Source organism: Podarcis muralis, chromosome 11 (assembly GCF_964188315.1).
Source record: "Podarcis muralis chromosome 11, rPodMur119.hap1.1, whole genome shotgun sequence".
NCBI classification, from domain to species: domain Eukaryota; kingdom Metazoa; phylum Chordata; class Lepidosauria; order Squamata; family Lacertidae; genus Podarcis; species Podarcis muralis.
In genome coordinates, this window is record NC_135665.1 from 17,229,980 (window position 1) to 17,249,642 (window position 19,663).

Sequence of the window (19,663 nt, forward strand, 5' to 3'; positions counted from 1 at the left end):
TTAATACATATTCCTGCCTAACACATTAGCAAAAAGAAAAACTCTCATGCATGCAATTGGTGTACTTCTAAAACAGCTTGCCTATTTAGTGTTAGACATAAAGATCCGCCACGCTGATTGTTTCTGCAATTATTTGGGTTTCGATTCATTCATCTTCAACTACTTTGCGTTTCTTATCATTTGAATTGATCTAAAGGAGTTTCATCAGTTCATTTTTTGGGAGGGGACTGTAGTATAGTAACAAAGGGAAAGATTAGAATGTGAGCGCTAAGCTTGTATTCAGTTAAGAGTCTTCCCTTTCATACTGCTTAAAACTGAAAAAGCAACACAGTTAATTCAGGCCCATTGCCATTTTTGTAGAGTATGGAAATCCTAACAAAAACACATTTATATACAGTAAATAGATTGGAACTGGAAAAAAATGAAAATGAAGCATTAACAGAAGGGATTGTTACAAATGTGCTTTATATCTGATGATCGCATTGTATTTGTACAATTCTTACTTGTACTAAATGGAAATCAGATTATCTTCTAGCTTTTCCTTATAACCATAATGAAATGAATGGGGAAAATCCATTAAAACCGAACCACTGAACAGCCTACAGATGGACAGCAGGATGTAACTGTTTAAATAAAACAGTGTAGGCATGATCCAGTCAATACTTTAGCCACCTCATGAGAAGAGAAGACTCCCTGGAAAAGACCCTGATGTTGGGAAAGATGGAGGGCACAAGGGGAAAGGGACGACAGAGGACAAGATGGTTGGACAGTGTTCTCGAAGCTACCAGCATGAGTTTGACCAAGCTGCGGGAGGCAGTGGAAGACAGGAGTGCCTGGCGTGCTCTGATTCATGGGGTCATGAAGAGTCAGACACGACTGAACAGTTAAACAACAGCAACAACCATAAGTGCATGATTAAAACTGAAACAAAAATACGTTACGTTTTAAAAATTCTGGTCCTTTATTATTTATTAAAGCAGTTTATTAATACATTTTGTATAATAATAAAAAAAATAACAGGAACACAGGAAGCCTCATACCAAGCTGGACCATTTGTCCATCTTCGTCCCATACCACCTACTCTGACCGACAGCATCCTTTCTCAAGCAGAGAGCAGGAAACATCATCCTTTTAACCAGAGGTGCCAGGGAATAAACATCAGGCCTCCTGCCTGAAAAACATGTACTCTACAACTGAGCTATGCTCCCACCCCTTTATGTTCTACCTTTATTTTTTTATTAAAAAACCAAACCTCTACAACTGAGCTATGCTCCCACTCCTTTATGTTCTACCTTTATTGTTTATTAAAACACACACCAGTTAATGTGTTTGTAAAATGAGAAAGGAACTTGCTTTTAATAAAGTCAAGAAAAACAGCATTTACAGAATTGGTATTTTAGTTTAAGATCTCGGAGATCCATTGTTCATCACTTACAAGGAGTTAATGGGCACTTCTGACTCAACAGCACTGGGCCAAGGGTACGAGGCGTTTCTATTGCCTCTCATGCTCTGAAGAGCTTACAAAGCAATCATTGCAGAATGGTAGGAAGGGAAATGCAGTGTACTTCTTTTTAAAAGGTGCTGAAGTTTGTGTACGGGTGTCTTCTTACTGTCTGTGATTGCTAGTTCTATGCTGCACTCAGGGATTTTGGGCTGGATCCTAATTTTCATTCTGTGAATGAAGCTATATGTTCCCAACAGCCCCTTTCCTCTTAAACCCTCTATCCTCTGAATCTCTGCTACTGAGGACTGGGGGGAAACAGCCGAAACAGAATGGCATATGGCAAGTGGGGATGGCTAACAGCAAGAAAGGGAGGCTGTGTGAGCAGAAGAGTCTCTTTACTCACAAAGAAATCCTTTGGATCCATGCCCTAGTTCAGGGGTAGGCAACCTAAGGCCCGGGGGTCGGATGCAGCCCAATCGCCTTCTCAATCCGGCCCCCAGACGGTCCGGGAATCAGTGTGTTTTTACATGAGTAGAATGTGTCCTTTTATTTAAAATGCATCTCTGGGTTATTTGTGGGGCATAGGAATTCGTTCATTCCCCCCCCCCCCAAAAAAAAATATAGTCCGGCCTACCACATTGTTATGTACTGAAGTTCTCACCCTGGGCCAACAGGGGGATACTGTAGATAGTTATGCAAATAAGGGATCGAAAGTGATGTTCAGTGATTGGGTAGTTTTAGAAAATTGTTACAGTTACATTGTACTGGAGCTCTATATAACCAGGCTGACTGAACCCTTCAGTTCAGTTCAGTTCTGTCCTGGCCTGTGAATAAACAAGAGCTGTTTGAAGAATCGCTGTGTCGTCTGATATGTTCACCCACAACTTAACACACATAGTCTGAGGGACGGTGGACCAGCCCACGGCTGAAAAAGGTTACTGACCCCTGCCCTAGTTTCTAGGGCAATAGAAATTTAAAGGTACAGAAAGTGGATCAGATAGCTAGTTTCTACAAGAATGGGACTGTGTGCCAGGTGGAGTGTCTTGATGCACAGGAGGGAAATTTTTCAATCATTCATTGTGCGCTGCCATGAGTCTGGCACAGAAGAATGGGACTTAAAAACGTATTAAAATAAATAAGAAGTATTGCTTTACAACTAGGAACACCTTCAAGCGAGGGCTGCTTTACAAATGGCGATTCTTTAGGGGCAAGGGTTTTGGGTTTTTTAATGAACGAACAAAAACACCTGTTGCGTACATGTAAAAAAGTTCTTGATTTACTACATGTATATGATAGGAAATTCCTAATGTGCAAGATACAGGTACCCAGTGTGCAAAAGACATCTGCACAACCTTCTCGTATTATTGCAGACAAAGGTATTCTTCCTGTATATTTGCATAGGAACAGAAATCAACGTGTTATCTTTGTTTCATGCTCAAAAACAGAACACTAACAGCACAATCCTATGTGTGTCTAGTCTGAGGTAATTTATTCAGTTTTGGAAATAAAAGCATTCAGAAGAGTTATGTGCAGAGAGGCACTACAAGCTGGCACTAAGTTTTTAAACAAAGAATACTACTGTGGTTCAGAGGCCATTAAGATTAGAAAAACATTAAAATAAGGAGGATGTGAATAATTTCTGTTTCAGTAAAATAAATAATGTTGCAGTCCCGCGTGTCAGAAGTAATAGCACAATACTGAATATGTCTACTCGGAAGCATATCCCACTGTATTCAGTAGTGGCTTGGCCCCATGTGTACAGAATTGCAGCACAAATTATCACAGAGGCATGATTTCGCAGAGTTAACAAATCAAAATTGTGGCATGATTCTCTCTTTTCAACTGTTTATTGTTTTTAAGAAATAAATGTTTATAGGCATAACTTGGATATATGGTAAGTTCCGTTCCAGACCACTGCAATAAAGCGATTATAGCAAAAAAAAAGGGAGTCACACTGTTATGTACTGAAGTTCTCACCCTGGGCCAGCAGGGGGATACTGTAGATAGTTCAGGTCCACATATGCAAATAAGGGATCGAAAGTGACATTCAGTGATTGGATAGTTACAGAAAATGGTTACTATTGTGTTCTAGTGGAGCTCTATATAAGCAGGCTGGCTGAACCCTTCAGTTCAGTTCTGTACTGGCCTGTGAATAAACAAGAGCTGTTTGAAGAATCCCTGTGTCGTCTGATATGTTCACCCACAACTGAACTTTTATTTTGTTTCTCAGTGCATATGAGTGTTATGTTTACACTATTAAGCAAAGACTCCCTGGCTGCAGGGGAAGGAGGAGAAAAACCTGGCTCCAGCCCTTGCCAGCTCCATTCTTGAGAAGAGAAGCGGTAGTGAGGAGGCCTCCTTTCCCTGGCTGTGCTTCTTGCAGCTGCACCGACATCCTCCCAATGATAAATGTCTGTAAAGCACAATAAAGCACTGTGCAATAAAAAGAGGTGTACCTGTGTAGTTAGGAGGTGACCATTAGGAACAACGGCCATCTGCTGCTAATAGTGACCAGTTTTTGTCCAGCAGAGGGAGATTATACTATAAAATATGCAGCGTGAGACAGCAAAAGATAATTTCACTGTAGCTTTGTTATTCTCTCACTATCATTTGTTTATGTTGATCATAAACAACATTTAATTAGGAGATATTTCTATGAAAACCATAAAATACTGAACCAATGATAGTCTAAGGCTAGCCTTGGAGTAAATCTTACTGAATTCGGTAGGACTTACTTCTGAGTAGACATGCCAAGGATTGCACTATAAGAGGTAGATTAGTATGCACTGATGGTCAAAACAGAGAAAGATTAATAAAGCATAATCCCTCCCTAATATTTACTGTAAAATTCAACAGTGTACATCTCTTCACCAGGAGACCAATACAGAATATAGCTGACAAACATGTTTAAAGTTTTGTCTTGTCTTGTGTAGTAGCTTGTAAAATCCTTATTAATAAACACTAAAGTTTCACTTGTCCAGATAAGATTCTATCGTGCAGTTCTTTAGTTAACAAAACGTAAGACTTCTTACAACTGTCCAAAAAATATAGTGGGTCACTGATTTCAGATGGATTAAATCCTTCCTGGACCAACTGAAATTTTTGTTGCTTGAAAGTTCCTGTGACTTCCATTACTTCCTACAGGCAAAAGAGAAGATTTTTAGTTTGTTTACTGTAAACAAAACAGGCTCACCAAAAGATGTGTTACATCTTCATTTGGGGGGGGGGGGAGATGAATATATTCAGAGGCTGAGGCTACCGTTGAATAACTCATTAAACCATGATGCAGCATGATGGAAATGAATCACAATGACCTTGGGTTGCTTACAAGGCCAAGAATCTGGGAGGGTTTGCCTCTGCTTTTAGTTAACCACAATTTGCCATATCCTCCAAACCTGGAATTCTGATTAACACAAACTGTAGTCAGTTTCAACAAACTAGTTCCATAACCCTTGGTTTGAATTTGACAAGTTTGAAATTAACAGTTAACGTTAATGACATTTATTTTTTTTTAAATGTCCCATGACATTACAAACCAGAAGCAAAACTAAATGCTTCTTTAACTCCTCAGCCACAATGCTGGAGGAGAGAGAGGGAGCACATTATTTCAAGGTTTGTTCTTGCTCATGTACATCACAATAAACCATGGTTTAACATGAAATGCAAAATGCAGGTTCATTAACTTGGTTCACACAAGAAGGAAATCTAAAATTATGGCTTACTGAGACCACATGAAAGTCGGAGCTATGAGTTGTAGTCAGTAACAAACCTTGACCACAGCTTGTGATTAGTGAGGAAATAAATCCTGGGAGACTGCACATTTGAACTGCCTCAGTAAGCTATAGTTTGCCTCATGGAGTTCTGAAGCTTGTGTATGGGATCTTTGAAGCAGAATTTATAAAAGTAGCTTTATAATATACCCATATGCTATAATTTGCTGAACTTTTAAATCTATAAATTTGTTTGGAAACTGTAAAGATTATATTTGATACAAAGATTGATACAAAAGGTTTCAGCTGCCCACATAAATTTCCTCTGGCTCATACAACTGTCACAGAAATCTAAGATGGAAAAGTGAGGCTCATCTCTATACTGACACATGGCTTATTCAATTTTTAAAAATCCTTTGCCCAACCAAAAAAGTGTTCTGCAAAAGCTAGTAAGGACAATTAGGTATATCTACCAAGGCATGTGGTCATATATAATTCCCCTGATCTTATTTTTCTGCTCTTTCTCTTTTTCCTGTTGTACTGTGTGAGGAAATACACAAAGATGCATTTGCTCAATTCAAAAGCAATTCTTAACGGTCTTCCTATTAGAAGCAGTGCAAAGCTAAAGTCTTGCAGGATTCAGTTCTTAGTATGTATCTTTCAGTCTCACCCAAGAGCAGTCTTTATTACCTGCCAGTACCCCTCCCTACCAGATATTGATGCAGGCAAGAACCCCACCCCAGTCCCCCTGGCTCACAATATTCCCATTTACAAAATCCAGTTATGAAACGTGGTGGCCAGCAGATGTAAGCTGAGACTGTATTTATTTTATGGATAGCCAACACAGTGCATTCCATACGTTGTCGGATGACAACTCACTCCTGCCCATTGGCCATGCTGGCTGGCGTTGGTGGGAGTTGGAGTCCAACAATAACATCCAGAGGGCACCATGTTGGCCAGCCTTGACCCAACACTACAAACAACTGTCTAGCTGACTTCACTTTTCAAAGAGTCAGTAGCAACCTGGTGCCCCCTCCAATGTAGCTGGAACTACTCACCATTGGCAATGCTGGCTGAGGCTGATGGGTATTTTAGGTCAAAGGATCTGGTGGGCACCAGCTGTGAGGGGGGAGTCTGCTATTATGTAATTTATAATATGCTCTGTTCTAGATGCAGAATCTCTACATTCCAACATTATTTCTTTTGCCAGTCGAAATTTCATTTTGTTATTCCTGATTCATGTTTCTAATCCCACTAATCTCTTTATATTATCTTTCCGGGGGTACACAACTCTTTCCAATTTAGCATAATCTGTAGTTTTCATTAGTGTGCTATCTAATTCCAACTTGTTAATGGAAATGGTAAAGAGGACTAAATGTACAACTGATTTCTGAAATACCCATTAGGTAGCTTTCTCTGAAGTCATCACTTAGTGTTCAGTATGTGTGGCTTAGTAGATCGCTGAGCTGATTTCCTGCTAATGATTAAGAGGCTTGGAGACATGCCTACGGTGCTTCGTATATTATTACCTGGAGTCTTAAAAAGAGTGGACAGGCATAGCTGGGAAGATACATCACCACATGTTGATAAAGTTGTTCCAGATCTAAAGACTTATTAGGCTTTAAGATGACAGAGGCCATTCCTGCTTTTCCTTCATAACCTGTAGGGGATTATTAATGTTATATCCATTAAAATTCAAAAATGCCCAGCTATCAAATGATATAGTCAGTGCTTCTGATATCACACCATAGTATTGCTTTTGGATAAATGAAGAAAACACCATAATAATTCATGGTTCTGGTTGCACATCACCACCCTGCTTGTCTGAGCTTCTTTCCATAACTGTTTAAACCAGAACAAAAGACCAACTAAGTTAGTTCTTGGTATGAGCTTTCGTGTGCATGCACACTTCTTCAGATACACTCAGTTGGTCTTTAAGGTGCTACTGAAAGGAATTTTTTTTGTTTTGACTATGGCAGACCAAGACGGCTACCTATCTGTAACTGTGTTTAAACCAGAAAGCTGTATGGGTCACTTAAATCTGTGCTTGCTACAGTGAAACATATCTGGTTCAGATTCCAAGCTAGCAACACAAGGACAGACTTGCGTTAATAGAGTGTACAGTCTGTTGTTTCTTTTTCCATAAGAGCCCTTCTAAATGCCTATTCTAGTTTTCAGTATTGGGAGCGAAAAAATGCATTTTACATTAAATGGATGCTCCTGAGCTTGAGGAAGAAAAGGGGGAAAAATGAACAAGAATTCTTTTACTAATACTGCAGGGAGATGGTATTCTTGCTGGTGCATGGAATTTGTTTCCAAACATTTTAAATAGCTATGTGAGTGCTCCTATAGGAATAGTAAAGTTGGGAGCATTCGGGATTCAGCAGGTGACACAGTGATTCCTCCCCATGGGAAACAACTGGGGTTTCTCTATGGTATTTTCAATAGCTTATGGCAATGAGGCAGCAGAGATGGCATTGAAGCGAAGGAGCATAAGACTTGATTGTGACTTCATAGGTTAGAGCTATGTGAATGTCAGACCTGTAGCAAAGGCAGCAGTTAAGAAACTGTACTTCTCTTTCATTCTGTAGTGCTCTGTTAGATGCTTAGCATAAAAAGAATGTTAATTTCAAATGCAACTCGCCCCTCTGCAAAACTGTCATAATGATCCCAAATACATTTAGTGGTACCTCTGGATGCAAATGGGATCTGTTCCGGAGCCCCGTTCGCATCCTGAATAGAATGTAAGATGCAACTGCGCATGCACGGGTCACGTTTTGCTGCTTCCACACATTTGTGTGATGTCATTTTGAGCGTCTGCACATGCGTGAGCGATGAAACCCGGAAGTAACACGCTCCGTTACTTCTGGGTTGCCGCAGAGTATAACTTGAAAACGCTCAACCTGAAGCACATTTAACCCGAGGTATGACAGTATTGTAAGCTTCATTCATTTAAAGTTTTCTAAGCAAATATTTCCCCTGCTGATTAACAGAATAAAAAATCTGCAAATTAAGTTATTTACATTTTAGCTAGCTCTCTGTGTTGTTTAGTTTTCGTTTAGTTTTACGCATGCAATGTTCAATGCATGTGTGAACATTTTCTTTCATCCTCCATCCCAAAATAAGGCCATATCACAAACTAAGGTAAAGGTAAAGGTACCCCTGCCCGTACGGGCCAGTCTTGACAGACTCTAGGGTTGTGCGCTCATCTCACTCTATAGGCCGGGGGCCAGCGCTGTCCGCAGACACTTCCGGGTCACGTGGCCAGTGTGACAAGCTGCATCTGGCGAGCCAGCGCAGCACACGGAATGCCGTTTACCTTCCTGCTGGTAAGCGCTCCCTATTTATCTACTTGCACCCGAGGGTGCTTTCGAACTGCTAGGTTGGCAGGCGCTGGGACCGAGCGATGGGAGCGCACCCCGCCGCGGGATTCGAACCGCCGACCTTTCGATCGGCAAGTCCTAGGTGCTGAGGCTTTAACCCACAGCGCCACCCGTGTCCTTATCACAAACTACTTAAGTCTAAAATGCTATATGTACATTTAATGTGGCTCACTTCTGAGTAAACACGCATACAGGATTGAATTGATAAAAACTGGTTTCCCGGCATAGGAAATTTTCTCTTTTGAAAATAAGAACAAAGCCTCAGTATGGGAGTCTGGCACACTTAGGGGGCAATACAAACCTCATTGGAGCACAGTCACCAGCACATCATATACAGACCTATTACTGATGCTGGCCAGGGTGGAAGGTGGGATGGCTGGAAAAATGCTGTTTTGCTGTGCTAGTTCCTAGGCTGATGCATTGACAATACCTTTATCAGGTCTGTTGCTGCTACATGATGACAGCAGGGATGCAGCTGCATCCCCAAATGCCCCATTTCCATTTAGAGGAGTTCCACTTTGGGGTGTTCCTTATTGGTGGGTCTGCCTCACTGTCAGTCAAACCCCTCTGGCAGATTTGGTGGGTTTGGTTGAGGAATGTGTACACCTCATCAAAAAAACCCTCCAGCAGAGCTGACTGGGAATTTAGATAAGTGTCACTTCTCTGGATCATATTAAAAGCTTGTTTGTTACACACTGATGTACAGACTTTCAAATTTCATTACTGACTTCGTTTTTTAAAAAAGCTTCCTTCCTAACGAATATCCCTTCGATATTAGCAGATGCCATTTGCATCACACTGTTATGTACTGAAGTTCTCACCCTGGGCAGGCAGGGGGATACTGTACAGTGGTGCCTCGCAAGACGAAATTAATTCGTTCCACGAGTTTTGTCGTCTTGCAATTCTTTTCGTCTTGCAAAGCACGGTGTCGGAAAAGTTTTGGAAAAGCTTCAAAAATCACCAAAGTCTTCAAAAACCTCAAAAAAGGCTACCACACCGCGTGCTATGAGTTGCTCTTCGAAGTCAAGTCGCAACTGTATTAACGGTGTTAAGAAAAAGGAAACAAACTTGCAAGACGTTTCCGTCTTGCGAAGCAAGCCCATAGGGAAAATCGTCTTGCGAAGCAGCTCAAAAAACAAAAAACCCTTTCGTCTTGCGAGTTTTCCGTCTTGCGAGGCATTCGTCTTGTGAGGTACCACTGTATATAGTTATGCAAATAAGGGATCGAAAGTGACGTTCAGTGATTGGATAGTTTTAGAAAATTGTTACAGTTACGTTGTACTGGAGCTCTATATAAGCAGGCTGACTGAACCCTTCAGTTCAGTTCTGTCCTGGCCTGTGAATAAACAAGAGCTGTTTGAAGAATCGCTGTGTCGTCTGATATGCTCACCCACAACTTAACACACACTATTTATGAAGTAAAATGCGGAATATTTTCCTTACCTTGTACAGAAACCCCATACACGTTGGCTTCCTGTATGAAGTCCAACATACCGATGACATCAGAAATCTCGGTAGTGGCAACGTTTTCCCCTTTCCATCTAAAATGAAATGTGTGCAGATAAATATGCATGGTACCTCTTGATAGCTTGCAATTCTGCTTTTTTAATTTTAAACACGCAGAAAAATACCAAGCTTGCATTTCTTTTAAGGACTGTTCTCCGCAAAACAGAAATATTGCGCTTCATTTGGGATTTTGACAGTATCTGCTCATTACTGATAAAACTATGATTTATCATCACTTCCAGGCGTGATGAGCTTTCAGGCATATGCACTCCCCTCTTCCTTCACGGTTATGTGAAGTTTGGCTAATTGGAAATAGATTGGGGGGGGGGGACGAGAGCTGAGCATTCATGTTCAAACCCTAAACTGTGGTTAATAATAAACATAATTTATTATTGAAATAAACTTTGCTTAATTTTTTTTTTTAAGTTGGCTTGTTTCAGTAAACCATAGTTTAAAGGCAAAGGGACCCCTGACCATTAGGTCCAGTCATGGCCAACTCTGGGGTTGCGGTGCTCATCTAGCTTTATTGGCCGAGGGAGACGGCATACAGCTTCTCGGTCATGTGGCCAGCATGACTAAGCCAATTCTGGCGAACCAGAGCAAGGCATGGAAACGCCGTTTACCTTCCCACCGGAGCGGTACCTATTTATCTACTTGCACTTTGACGTGCTTTCGAACTGCTAGGTTGGCAGGAGCTTGGACTGAGCAACGGGAGCTCACCCCGTCGCGGGGATTCGAACCGCCGACCTTCTGATCGGCAAGTCCTAGGCTCTGTGGTTTAACCCACAGCGCCACCCGCGTCCCAAACCATAGTCTACTGGACCACCTGTAAACTTTAAAGCAAAGCATATTATTAGAGCATACAGGTTGTGTAGTAGGCAAATGTATTCCCTGCTTCTTACGATTAGCTATTTCCAAGGATTTTTATTTTTAGGTAAAATATTCCCCCCGCTCGGTGAAAATGTTTGTAGTCAGACGTAGGGTGCACTGGGCATAGAACAAAAGTAAGTGTAAGCAGCACTATCTGTTCACACACACACACACACACACACACACACACACTCAGATGATTTAAGTTTTAATAGTAGCTGTACCTGAATGTATCTCCTGTCCTGTCCCAAAAATAAAGAAAGTTATCTTGATCTTGAAATATCAGGTCCCCTGTATTGAAATAAAAATCTTCCTTCTTAAACACGCCACAAAGTAATTTCTTTTCTGTGTCTCTCTTATTTCCAGCATAGCCAAAGAATGGATTCTTTGAGTGTACTTTGGATATTAAGAGGCCAGGCTCACCTGCGTGTAAAATTGTGGAGAAGAAGACAGATGCAAGTTAGCTCAGCACAATCTGTAGTTATTTACCAAGCTGTCTAAAGCTATTAAAAGGACAGAATGCCTCTTGAAGCATCGTAGCAAAAAGTGTTTGTGTGTATGTGAGTTTCTCTTGCATGGCCTCTCTTGTCAATCCAAAGTGATCACAAAATGCTGACCAAAGAAGCATGTCGGTTCACTCTAAAAGATCCTAAGAAAAATATAAAGGCAGCTTTATTCTAAATTATTATACTATGGCCATGATAAATCAAAAGCAGACTGTAATCAGCATACAAACTCAAGACTACTCAAGAAGGAAAACATGATGCCACTTCATTCCATGTACAGAATCTAACTGGACTAGGAGTTAAATCTCACTTTAACACTGGTGATGGGATAACATCCTCTACCAGACCTGAGTGCGGCAGACTAACTTAGGAAGCAGAGAGAATGCTATTTCGGAGGACTCTGGGAGAATGGTTCTGTCACCTGGCATTTAACAACTGAAGCAGGTGCTTCATTCTGCCTACTGGTAGGGCAGGCCATGCCAGAACTCTCACATCCAGATGTACTGCAGTTTGATAACAAACTATATCTCTGATACATTTGGGCCAAAAAAAGGGGGGGGGGTATTCAAAGAGAAATAGAACTTAAGAGGGACTGCTTAGCTCTAAGCCAATGTGGTTTTAAGGCCTCATTTGGGTTGAAAAAATAATACCTCTGGGCCATTTAGAAAAACTGAAGGCTCTTTCCGCATACAGGAGTTTGAAGCTCAACATTTCAACACCCAAATTTCAGGGCCTGTGCATTATGCATGCTACCTTGGTCTTCACATAACTGAGTATGCCCTAGCAGTGCTTTGGGGGGGAGGGGAGGAGGAAATAGGACAGAGTAGATATTATAGACATGGATTTCCCAAGATCAGGTTGTGTATATTAAGCAAAATCAACAGACAAAGGGGAAATTCAAATCTAGCAAAAAAAAAAAAAACCATTCTAGTTTTTCTATTAAAAATGTCAAGTAGGAAGCTTTATGAGATTGCTTTCCCGTGGTCTCATTATTTTCCTTAAATATGGATTAAAGAAGAAATAACAAAGTATCCCAAATAAACTGAAACAATATGAGCTATAAGCTTGTTAGAATTAAACCATTGTAAATATGTAAATAACATACAAATAAAAAGAAACAAAATTGTTGCACAATCTGGCCACCAGATGACAGCAGTGGCTTGGCGTTATCTGATCCTTAGCTATGCATTTTAAAATTCTGGAGACTTTTCTAGCAAGTACAATAGCAAGTATGAATAAAGAGTAAGGCTTTATATCAGAGCAACTGTTAGGAATTTGCATCGCTGACAGCATGGAAACTGTAACAGGCTGGGTGAAGTACTCAACACTAGGGTCTCATAAGCACATTCAGTTGTGATGCCATCTTCGCTGGAAGTAAACTCATGTAACACAGTGGCTGTAATATAACTGAGTTACACATGGACTCCACTAATGCTTTTCTAGTTTATTAAGTTCAACAAGCAACATGACCAAAACATTTTACCAGAACTCCACAGTGTTTTTCTGATATTTCAAATCTGTCAATTTCTGTCTCCTTGTACTACAGAGCAGCACTTACTGTATTTTTCCGTCTATAAGATGCCCCCATGTACAAGACGCCCCCCCTGTTTTGGGGGACTCAATTTTAAGAAAATGAGGGGAGATGGCCCAAAGTTGTTGAGCTTCTCACTCCCTAGATTGTTTCCCGCGCATAGCAGCATCAGGTGGAAGTTGCGATCCCACCAGCTGGCTGGTTAGCAGGTGTGCAGCTTCTTGCCCCCAAGCCACTATCCGTGCATAGGACAACCTCAGTTTTTTGACATGATTTTTGAGTCAAAAAACCATCTAATACATAGAAAAATAGGGTATATAATTGTGTTGTCATGTCTATGTGCATCTCTGTGTACAAACAAGCCCTACACCTTTAGCAAAATCTGCCTTATAATATTTCAGTTTTTCTCAGCAATCCTTAAAAATTCAAGCTAAGATTCTCGGCATCCTGAATGATACAGCTTGGTCCAGGGATTCACAGTACAACAATGGCCAGGGTGGTTTCTCGCGATGCGACTTAAGGAACAGTGACTACGCCTGTTAAGAAACTGCAGTCCTATTAAAGTTTGTGTTCTTGTTTTCATTTCAATTAGGCATCCAATACCTCTGGAGTATCTATTGCCATGAAAATTCAGGATAAAATCCTTACCTTTCTTGACTCTTTCACACCATCCATGTTTGTTTCTGATTGGCTCTCCTTTTTGCAAATCATACTTGATTAAGTCGAAAGGGAAAAAGAGCTTAAAGTAGAAGGAAAAATGTGCTCAGTAATGTTTAGACAGTGACATCTTGTGGCAACATTCAATAATGTACATTAAATGAGTTGTGTGTTTTACTTAATGATTGTACTTACCTAAAAGTAAGCTTTTATAAAGATGCAACAAATACAATTTAATTGTAATATTTATATTGTAAACTACTCAGAGTACTTTTGTTATTGTCTGTATATTTGTAAATAAATAAACATGGGGAATATGTAAAACCTTGGGCACCAATGCTATGAAATGAAGTAATTTCATATACAGTGGTGCCTCGCAAGACGAAATTAATTCGTTCCACGAGTTTTTTCGTCTTGCGATTTTTTTTGTCTTGCAAAGCACGGCTTCGGAAAAGTGTTGGAAAAGCTTCAAAAATCACCAAAGTCTTCAAAAACCTCAAAAAAGGCTACCACATTTAACATTTCTTTAAGCTGAAAAATTAATATTTTGGAAACAATGTAGGTGTTATGTACTGAGGTTCTCACCATGGGCCAGCAGGGGGATACTGTAGATAGTTATGCAAATGAAGGATCGAAAGTGACGTTCAGTGATTGGATAGTTTTAGAAAGTTGTTACAGTAACAAGGTACTGGAGCTCTATATAAGCAGGCTGACTGAGCCCTTCAGCTCAGTTCAGTTCTGGCCTCAGAATAAAAAAGAGCTGTTTGAAGAATCGCTGTGTCGTCTGATATGTTTGCCCACAACTTAACAGTAAATAAAAAAGAAAAAGAACCGTTTCTTGCATTATCCACAGGATGGGGTAAAACTGCAGTGTTTTATTTGGTTGAAATATACTTATTAGAAACTCAAGAAGGCCAAAACCCAAATCATACAGCTGTCACTGAAGTCTTTTAAGTACCCTCTGCTACTAATAATGTCCAACAGACAACAAAATCAAATAACTAATATTTTAATTCATAGAAAGCCTCAGCTGGCATAAATTAATACTCCCAGATGGGAACTGACTAACCCACTAATTGAAAAACTAAGGAAATAATTATTCCTGTTTCTGCTTTAGTTGACGGGAAAAGGAAATGTAGCATGACTAAACTATGCTACCAGGATATTTGGTTTGAAGAAAAGCAGAAGAGTTGCGCCATCCAATGGCCTTGGGAAAGAGAAATGTTTATTTTTGGCTCAATTTTTCTCTACTTCTGGTGTTCTGGTGCTCATATAACCAAAACTGCACCATCTATAAACAATAGGAGGGTTACGAAGCAGCGTGGTAAACATCTAGGAAGTATGTGTCTACTCAGAAGTAAGGCCCCCATTGAGATCATGGGAACACACTCCCAGGTTAGTGTCTTTAGAATAGCAGCTGAAGGGGAGAATGTCTCAAAACCAGCCTAATGCAAACTGAGCAGGCTCAGTGGCCAAGGAATGATGACTAACTGGGGCGGAGGGCAAATGGAAAACGAGAGCGGAGAGAAAGAATGGAATGGAGTGGACAGCAGCACTCCACACTGCAACATTTCATTGTAGATCTCACTTGTGTTTTCACAGCACACAGGAACTGTTGTTGTTGTTTAGTCGTTTAGTCGTGTCTGACTCTTTGTGACCCCATGGACCAGAGCATGCCAGGCACTTCTGTCTTCCACTGCCTCCCACAGTTTGGTCAAACTCAGGCTGGTAGCTTCGAGAACACTATCCAACCATCTCGTCCTCTGTCGTTCCCTTCTCCTTGTGCCCTCCATCTTTCCCAACATCAGGGTCTTTTCCAGGGAGTCTTCTCTTCCCCTTCATGGAACACTGCCTTGCCGTGGCGAAGGGGCTTGAATAACTCAGAGAAGCTATGAACTATGCCGAGCAGGGCACCCAAGATGAACAGGTCATAGTGGAGAGTTTTGACCAAATGTGATCCACCTGGAGGAGGAACTGGCAAGCCACTCCAGTATCCCTGCCAAGAAAACTCCATGGACAAAGACACAGGAACTACTATAGTTTAAAGCCACAGCCATTTCTGTGGTTTGGAACAGATGAGCTCCCTTAAGACCAAACTGGTTAAGGTAGGTCAAAGGGTTCTGGAGCGACATGCACTCAGAACTAAAAATAATGTTAAAGGTAAATTTCCCTAAAAAACCAGAAGCGTTTCTTCTGGGCATTACTGGCACTGACATTCCCAAGGGTATAAGAAAATTCTTTTTATATGCAACCGCGGCCGCGAGAGTGCTCATTGTGACATATTGGAAAAATGACCGACTCCCTACCAGAGTTGAATGGTTACTCAAATTGACAGAATACACAGAATTAGCCTCCCTTTTGGAAAGAATCGGAGATAAACCCAGACAAGAGTTCATTCTAGAATGGGATAATTTCAAAAATTATTTGAAAAATAGCTGTAACTTAAACACGGTAGTTGCCTTTGAATGATTTCTGTAAATAATATATACAGTGGAAAATGATATTGAAATAGAAAAGAGAATTTTTATAAATTAATTATGACAAATCAAAGCAAGATGTTTAATATAAAGGAAACATGGAGAGGACGGGAAGTCATGGGTTCGTGTAGAAAGCACATAGTTAAAACTGCATGTATCATTTGTGATATTTTTATTGGATTGATGATAGTGAAGATGACTAGGTGTTGTATATATATGGAAAATGAGTAATAAATCTTGAATACAGACTGGGGAAAAAGACTAAACTGGTTAACTTATATCAAGAGAAAGAGAAATACACTAATTTAACGTGAGGGGGAAAATATTGCTTCTTTTTTTAGAATGTAGAGAATCTAAATATTATGAATAATGTATGAGTTCTTATTTCAGCAAAAGTCTGGCAGCATTATAAACTCTCAATTTTTTTTAAAAAAAGCACAAAAATACAGACGTTTTAGAAGTGATCTTGTACATACTGGATTCAATGGGAATGAGTTGTCAACGATATGAGTTGGCTGCTACAATCCTTAGTTCAGAAATATCTATTTCGCTATTTAGCTTGTAATGCAATGTATTTCCAAACAGGACTTTTCAGTACAAGTAAAAAATTACTGAACAAGCATGATTGTCCAGAATGCAGACTTCTCAAATTTCATTGTCAAGCTCTTAGACCATGTTTCTCAAGCCCTGCAATTACTTTTCCCTTTTGGACTTACACAGCTTGTCACTTACTACACAATACCCATTAACTGGGAAGAGATCCAAAATGAAAACTAGATGAGTAACTGTTCAAAAGACTTGTAGTACTCCAGGAAGTCAAGACACTCAGAATGCTGAGCATGTTGCTGATGCAATCGGTATCTTCTTTTCAATTCCTTTGTGAGAAGGGGGAGCACACAAAAAGTACTAAGAGCCTTCCATTGGACCAACATCCTTTGAGTGTGCAGTCTTTCTTGCTTCACAAAAATGAGACACTTTGTAAAAGAGGCCCCGGGAACTTTAATCCTTATGTTTTATCCACAACTAAAGTCATTCCAATATTAAGCCATTGCAGGGTGTATAAAAATCAATGTGTTTAATGAAAGACTCTTGATTATTGCTCCCTTTGAATGGAAGCAGGAGTATAATTTTCTTCAATTGTTTGTTGTTGTTTCGTCGTTTAGTCGTGTCCGACTCTTCGTGACCCCATGGACCAGAGCACGCCAGGCACTCCTGTCTTCCACTGCCTCCCGCAGTTTGGTCAAACTCACGTTCGTAGCTTCGAAAACACTGTCCAACCATCTCGTCCTCTGTCGTCCCCTTCTCCTTGTACCCTCCATCTTTCCCAACATCAGGGTCTTTTCCAGGGAGTCTTCTCCTCTCATGAGGTGGCCAATGTATTGGAGTCTCAGCTTCAGAATCTGTCCTTCCAGTGAGCACTCAGGGCTGATTTCCTTAAGAATGGATAGGTTTGATCTTCTTGCAGTCCATGGGACTCTCAAGAGTCTCCTCCAGCACCATAATTCAAAAGCATCAATTCTTCGGCGATCAGCCTTCTTTATGGTCCAGCTCTCACTTCCATACATCACTATGGGAAAAGCATGGATTTAACTATACGGACCTTCCCTGTGCAGTCCCACAAATCTGCTCCAGAGTTTGGGGGAACCCTCCAAAACAGTATGGTGAAATGAGAACTGAACAAGAAATGGGAGGAAATCATCTCCTTATTTTCATAGAAACATCTGCTGGACCAAAGAGCCTTCTGTTAATGGATTCAGACTTCTCATAGTTAACACATCAGGGCAAGGCTGTGTCACCCACCTTAGATAGCTTCTCCAGAAGAATACCATAGGTGATGGAATCAAACGTTACTGTGAGTTCAAGGAGAAGCAAGATAGTACATTGTGTGCGGGAGGGAATATTGACTTCAACATGTGATGTTATTCCTCATTTGGTTGGCAATGCAAAATGACCATTCACTGGCCACCATCTGAATGATAGATGGTGGGAACACCCACCCATTGGTATTATTACCTTAGCTTTTTGTTCTGATACTGTTGTACTTTCCACCTCACTGCTGGGAGTGCAGAGGATTAAAACTATGGTACATTGGCATCGGTCCGGGCATAGTAGCTGTTAGCACAGCAGAACCACATTATTGCTCTGTTAGTCATGATCACACAAAAATAAGTGGATTTTTGAAAGAGTTTGTTGTAAGTTGGGCTTGTTTACTGCTTGCTATGCTAATGCATGCACTGACAACTCTCTGTTCTTAGTATTCATACTTCCACACAAAGGGAGCTTTCTATACACTGATTTAAATGTATCCCTATCCCACAGGAGTCATGCTACTGGAGGGTTTCATTTTATTAAAGCTAAATGACAGCAAGCCCTGAGAAGCATTTCAGAGAAAAGTGATTTATGAGCAGAATCCCAGTTGTCTACAGACATGGACAAAATATTCAGTGATCCCCAAAACAAGTTTTTCAGTGAAGCATCACTAGCAAACAATTTTTTAAAAAATCCACCTCCCCAAAAAAGGAATTTAGAAAGGGAAGGGAAGTAAATATTTAGATCTGATTCATTGTTAAAACCATAAAGCAAAGATTCAAACAACTATATATATCATAGGTAAAGGTAAAGGGACCCCTGACCATTAGGTCCAGTCGTGGACAACTCTGGGGTTGCAGTGCTCATCTCGCTTTACTGGCTGAGGGAGCCGGCGTACAGCTTCCAGGTCATGTGGCCAGCATGACTAAGCCGCTTCTGGCGAAGCAGAGCAGCGCACGGGAAACGCCATTTACCTTCCCGCTGGAGTGGTACCTATTTATCTACTTTCACTTTTTGGTGTGCTTTCAAACTGCTAGGTTGGCAGGAGCAGGGACCGAACAATGGAAGCTCACCCCGTTGCGGGGATTCGAACCGCAGACCTTCTGATCGGCAAGCCCTAGGCTCTGTGGTTTAACCCACAGTGCCACCTGCATATATCATATCTGACCAAAATAATGCAATTAATAACTAGATTATAGATTTAGGGCTTGATTGAGAGCTAGGTTTAAAGTTTGATTTTGTATGAACAGCAGCTTCCCACCGAGTGATTCAGACTCTGAAGTTGCAGAATACAGCGCTATAAAAGCCATGTTAATCTGGCATTCCTTCACACAGTATATATATGTAAATAGTCACCTTATAAAAGAAATTAGTTCGACCCACAGATCCAATTTTGCCCGTGTGATTCATGAAGCAAATGTTTCCTTCCGTTGCACCATAAAATTCACATATCTTGATGTCACCAAATCGGTGTAAAAATTCCTTCCAGATATCTGTTCTTACTCCGTTCCCAACTGCTAGGCGAACTTTGTGATTCCTCTCTCCCTCTTTCTGAAAGACATTTTAAAAACACACATAGACATCCTTAAGATGAACCCATCACATTTTAACCTACAGCAGATTCCAAGCTTGCATTTAAAAAGAAAATTAAAATCAGAAACCAGCTGCAGTGTGACCCATCATAAAAATCACAACCAATTCCTTGGAGGTTCCTGAGGGCAGTCCTGGTATGGGATGGCTCCTTGTAGAGTTGGAAGGGACCCAAGGGTC

At 40.7% G+C, this 19,663-nt stretch overlaps 1 protein-coding gene across 1 annotated transcript in view; it reads right to left on the reverse strand.

Moving 5' to 3' along the window:
• Nucleotides 1-937: 937 nt before the first annotated feature.
• SLC27A6 (solute carrier family 27 member 6) overlaps nt 938-19,663 on the reverse strand; it is a 37,591-nt gene continuing 18,865 nt past the window's right edge. The window contains exons 5-10 of the mRNA XM_077936084.1: nt 19,250-19,444; nt 13,599-13,689; nt 11,138-11,336; nt 9,981-10,078; nt 6,684-6,814; nt 938-4,582 (exon numbers count right to left, since the gene is read on the reverse strand). Of these exons, the coding sequence (XP_077792210.1) occupies nt 4,406-4,582; nt 6,684-6,814; nt 9,981-10,078; nt 11,138-11,336; nt 13,599-13,689; nt 19,250-19,444 (891 nt within the window). The 3' untranslated portion in view covers nt 938-4,405. The remainder of the gene's footprint in view (nt 4,583-6,683; nt 6,815-9,980; nt 10,079-11,137; nt 11,337-13,598; nt 13,690-19,249; nt 19,445-19,663) is intronic.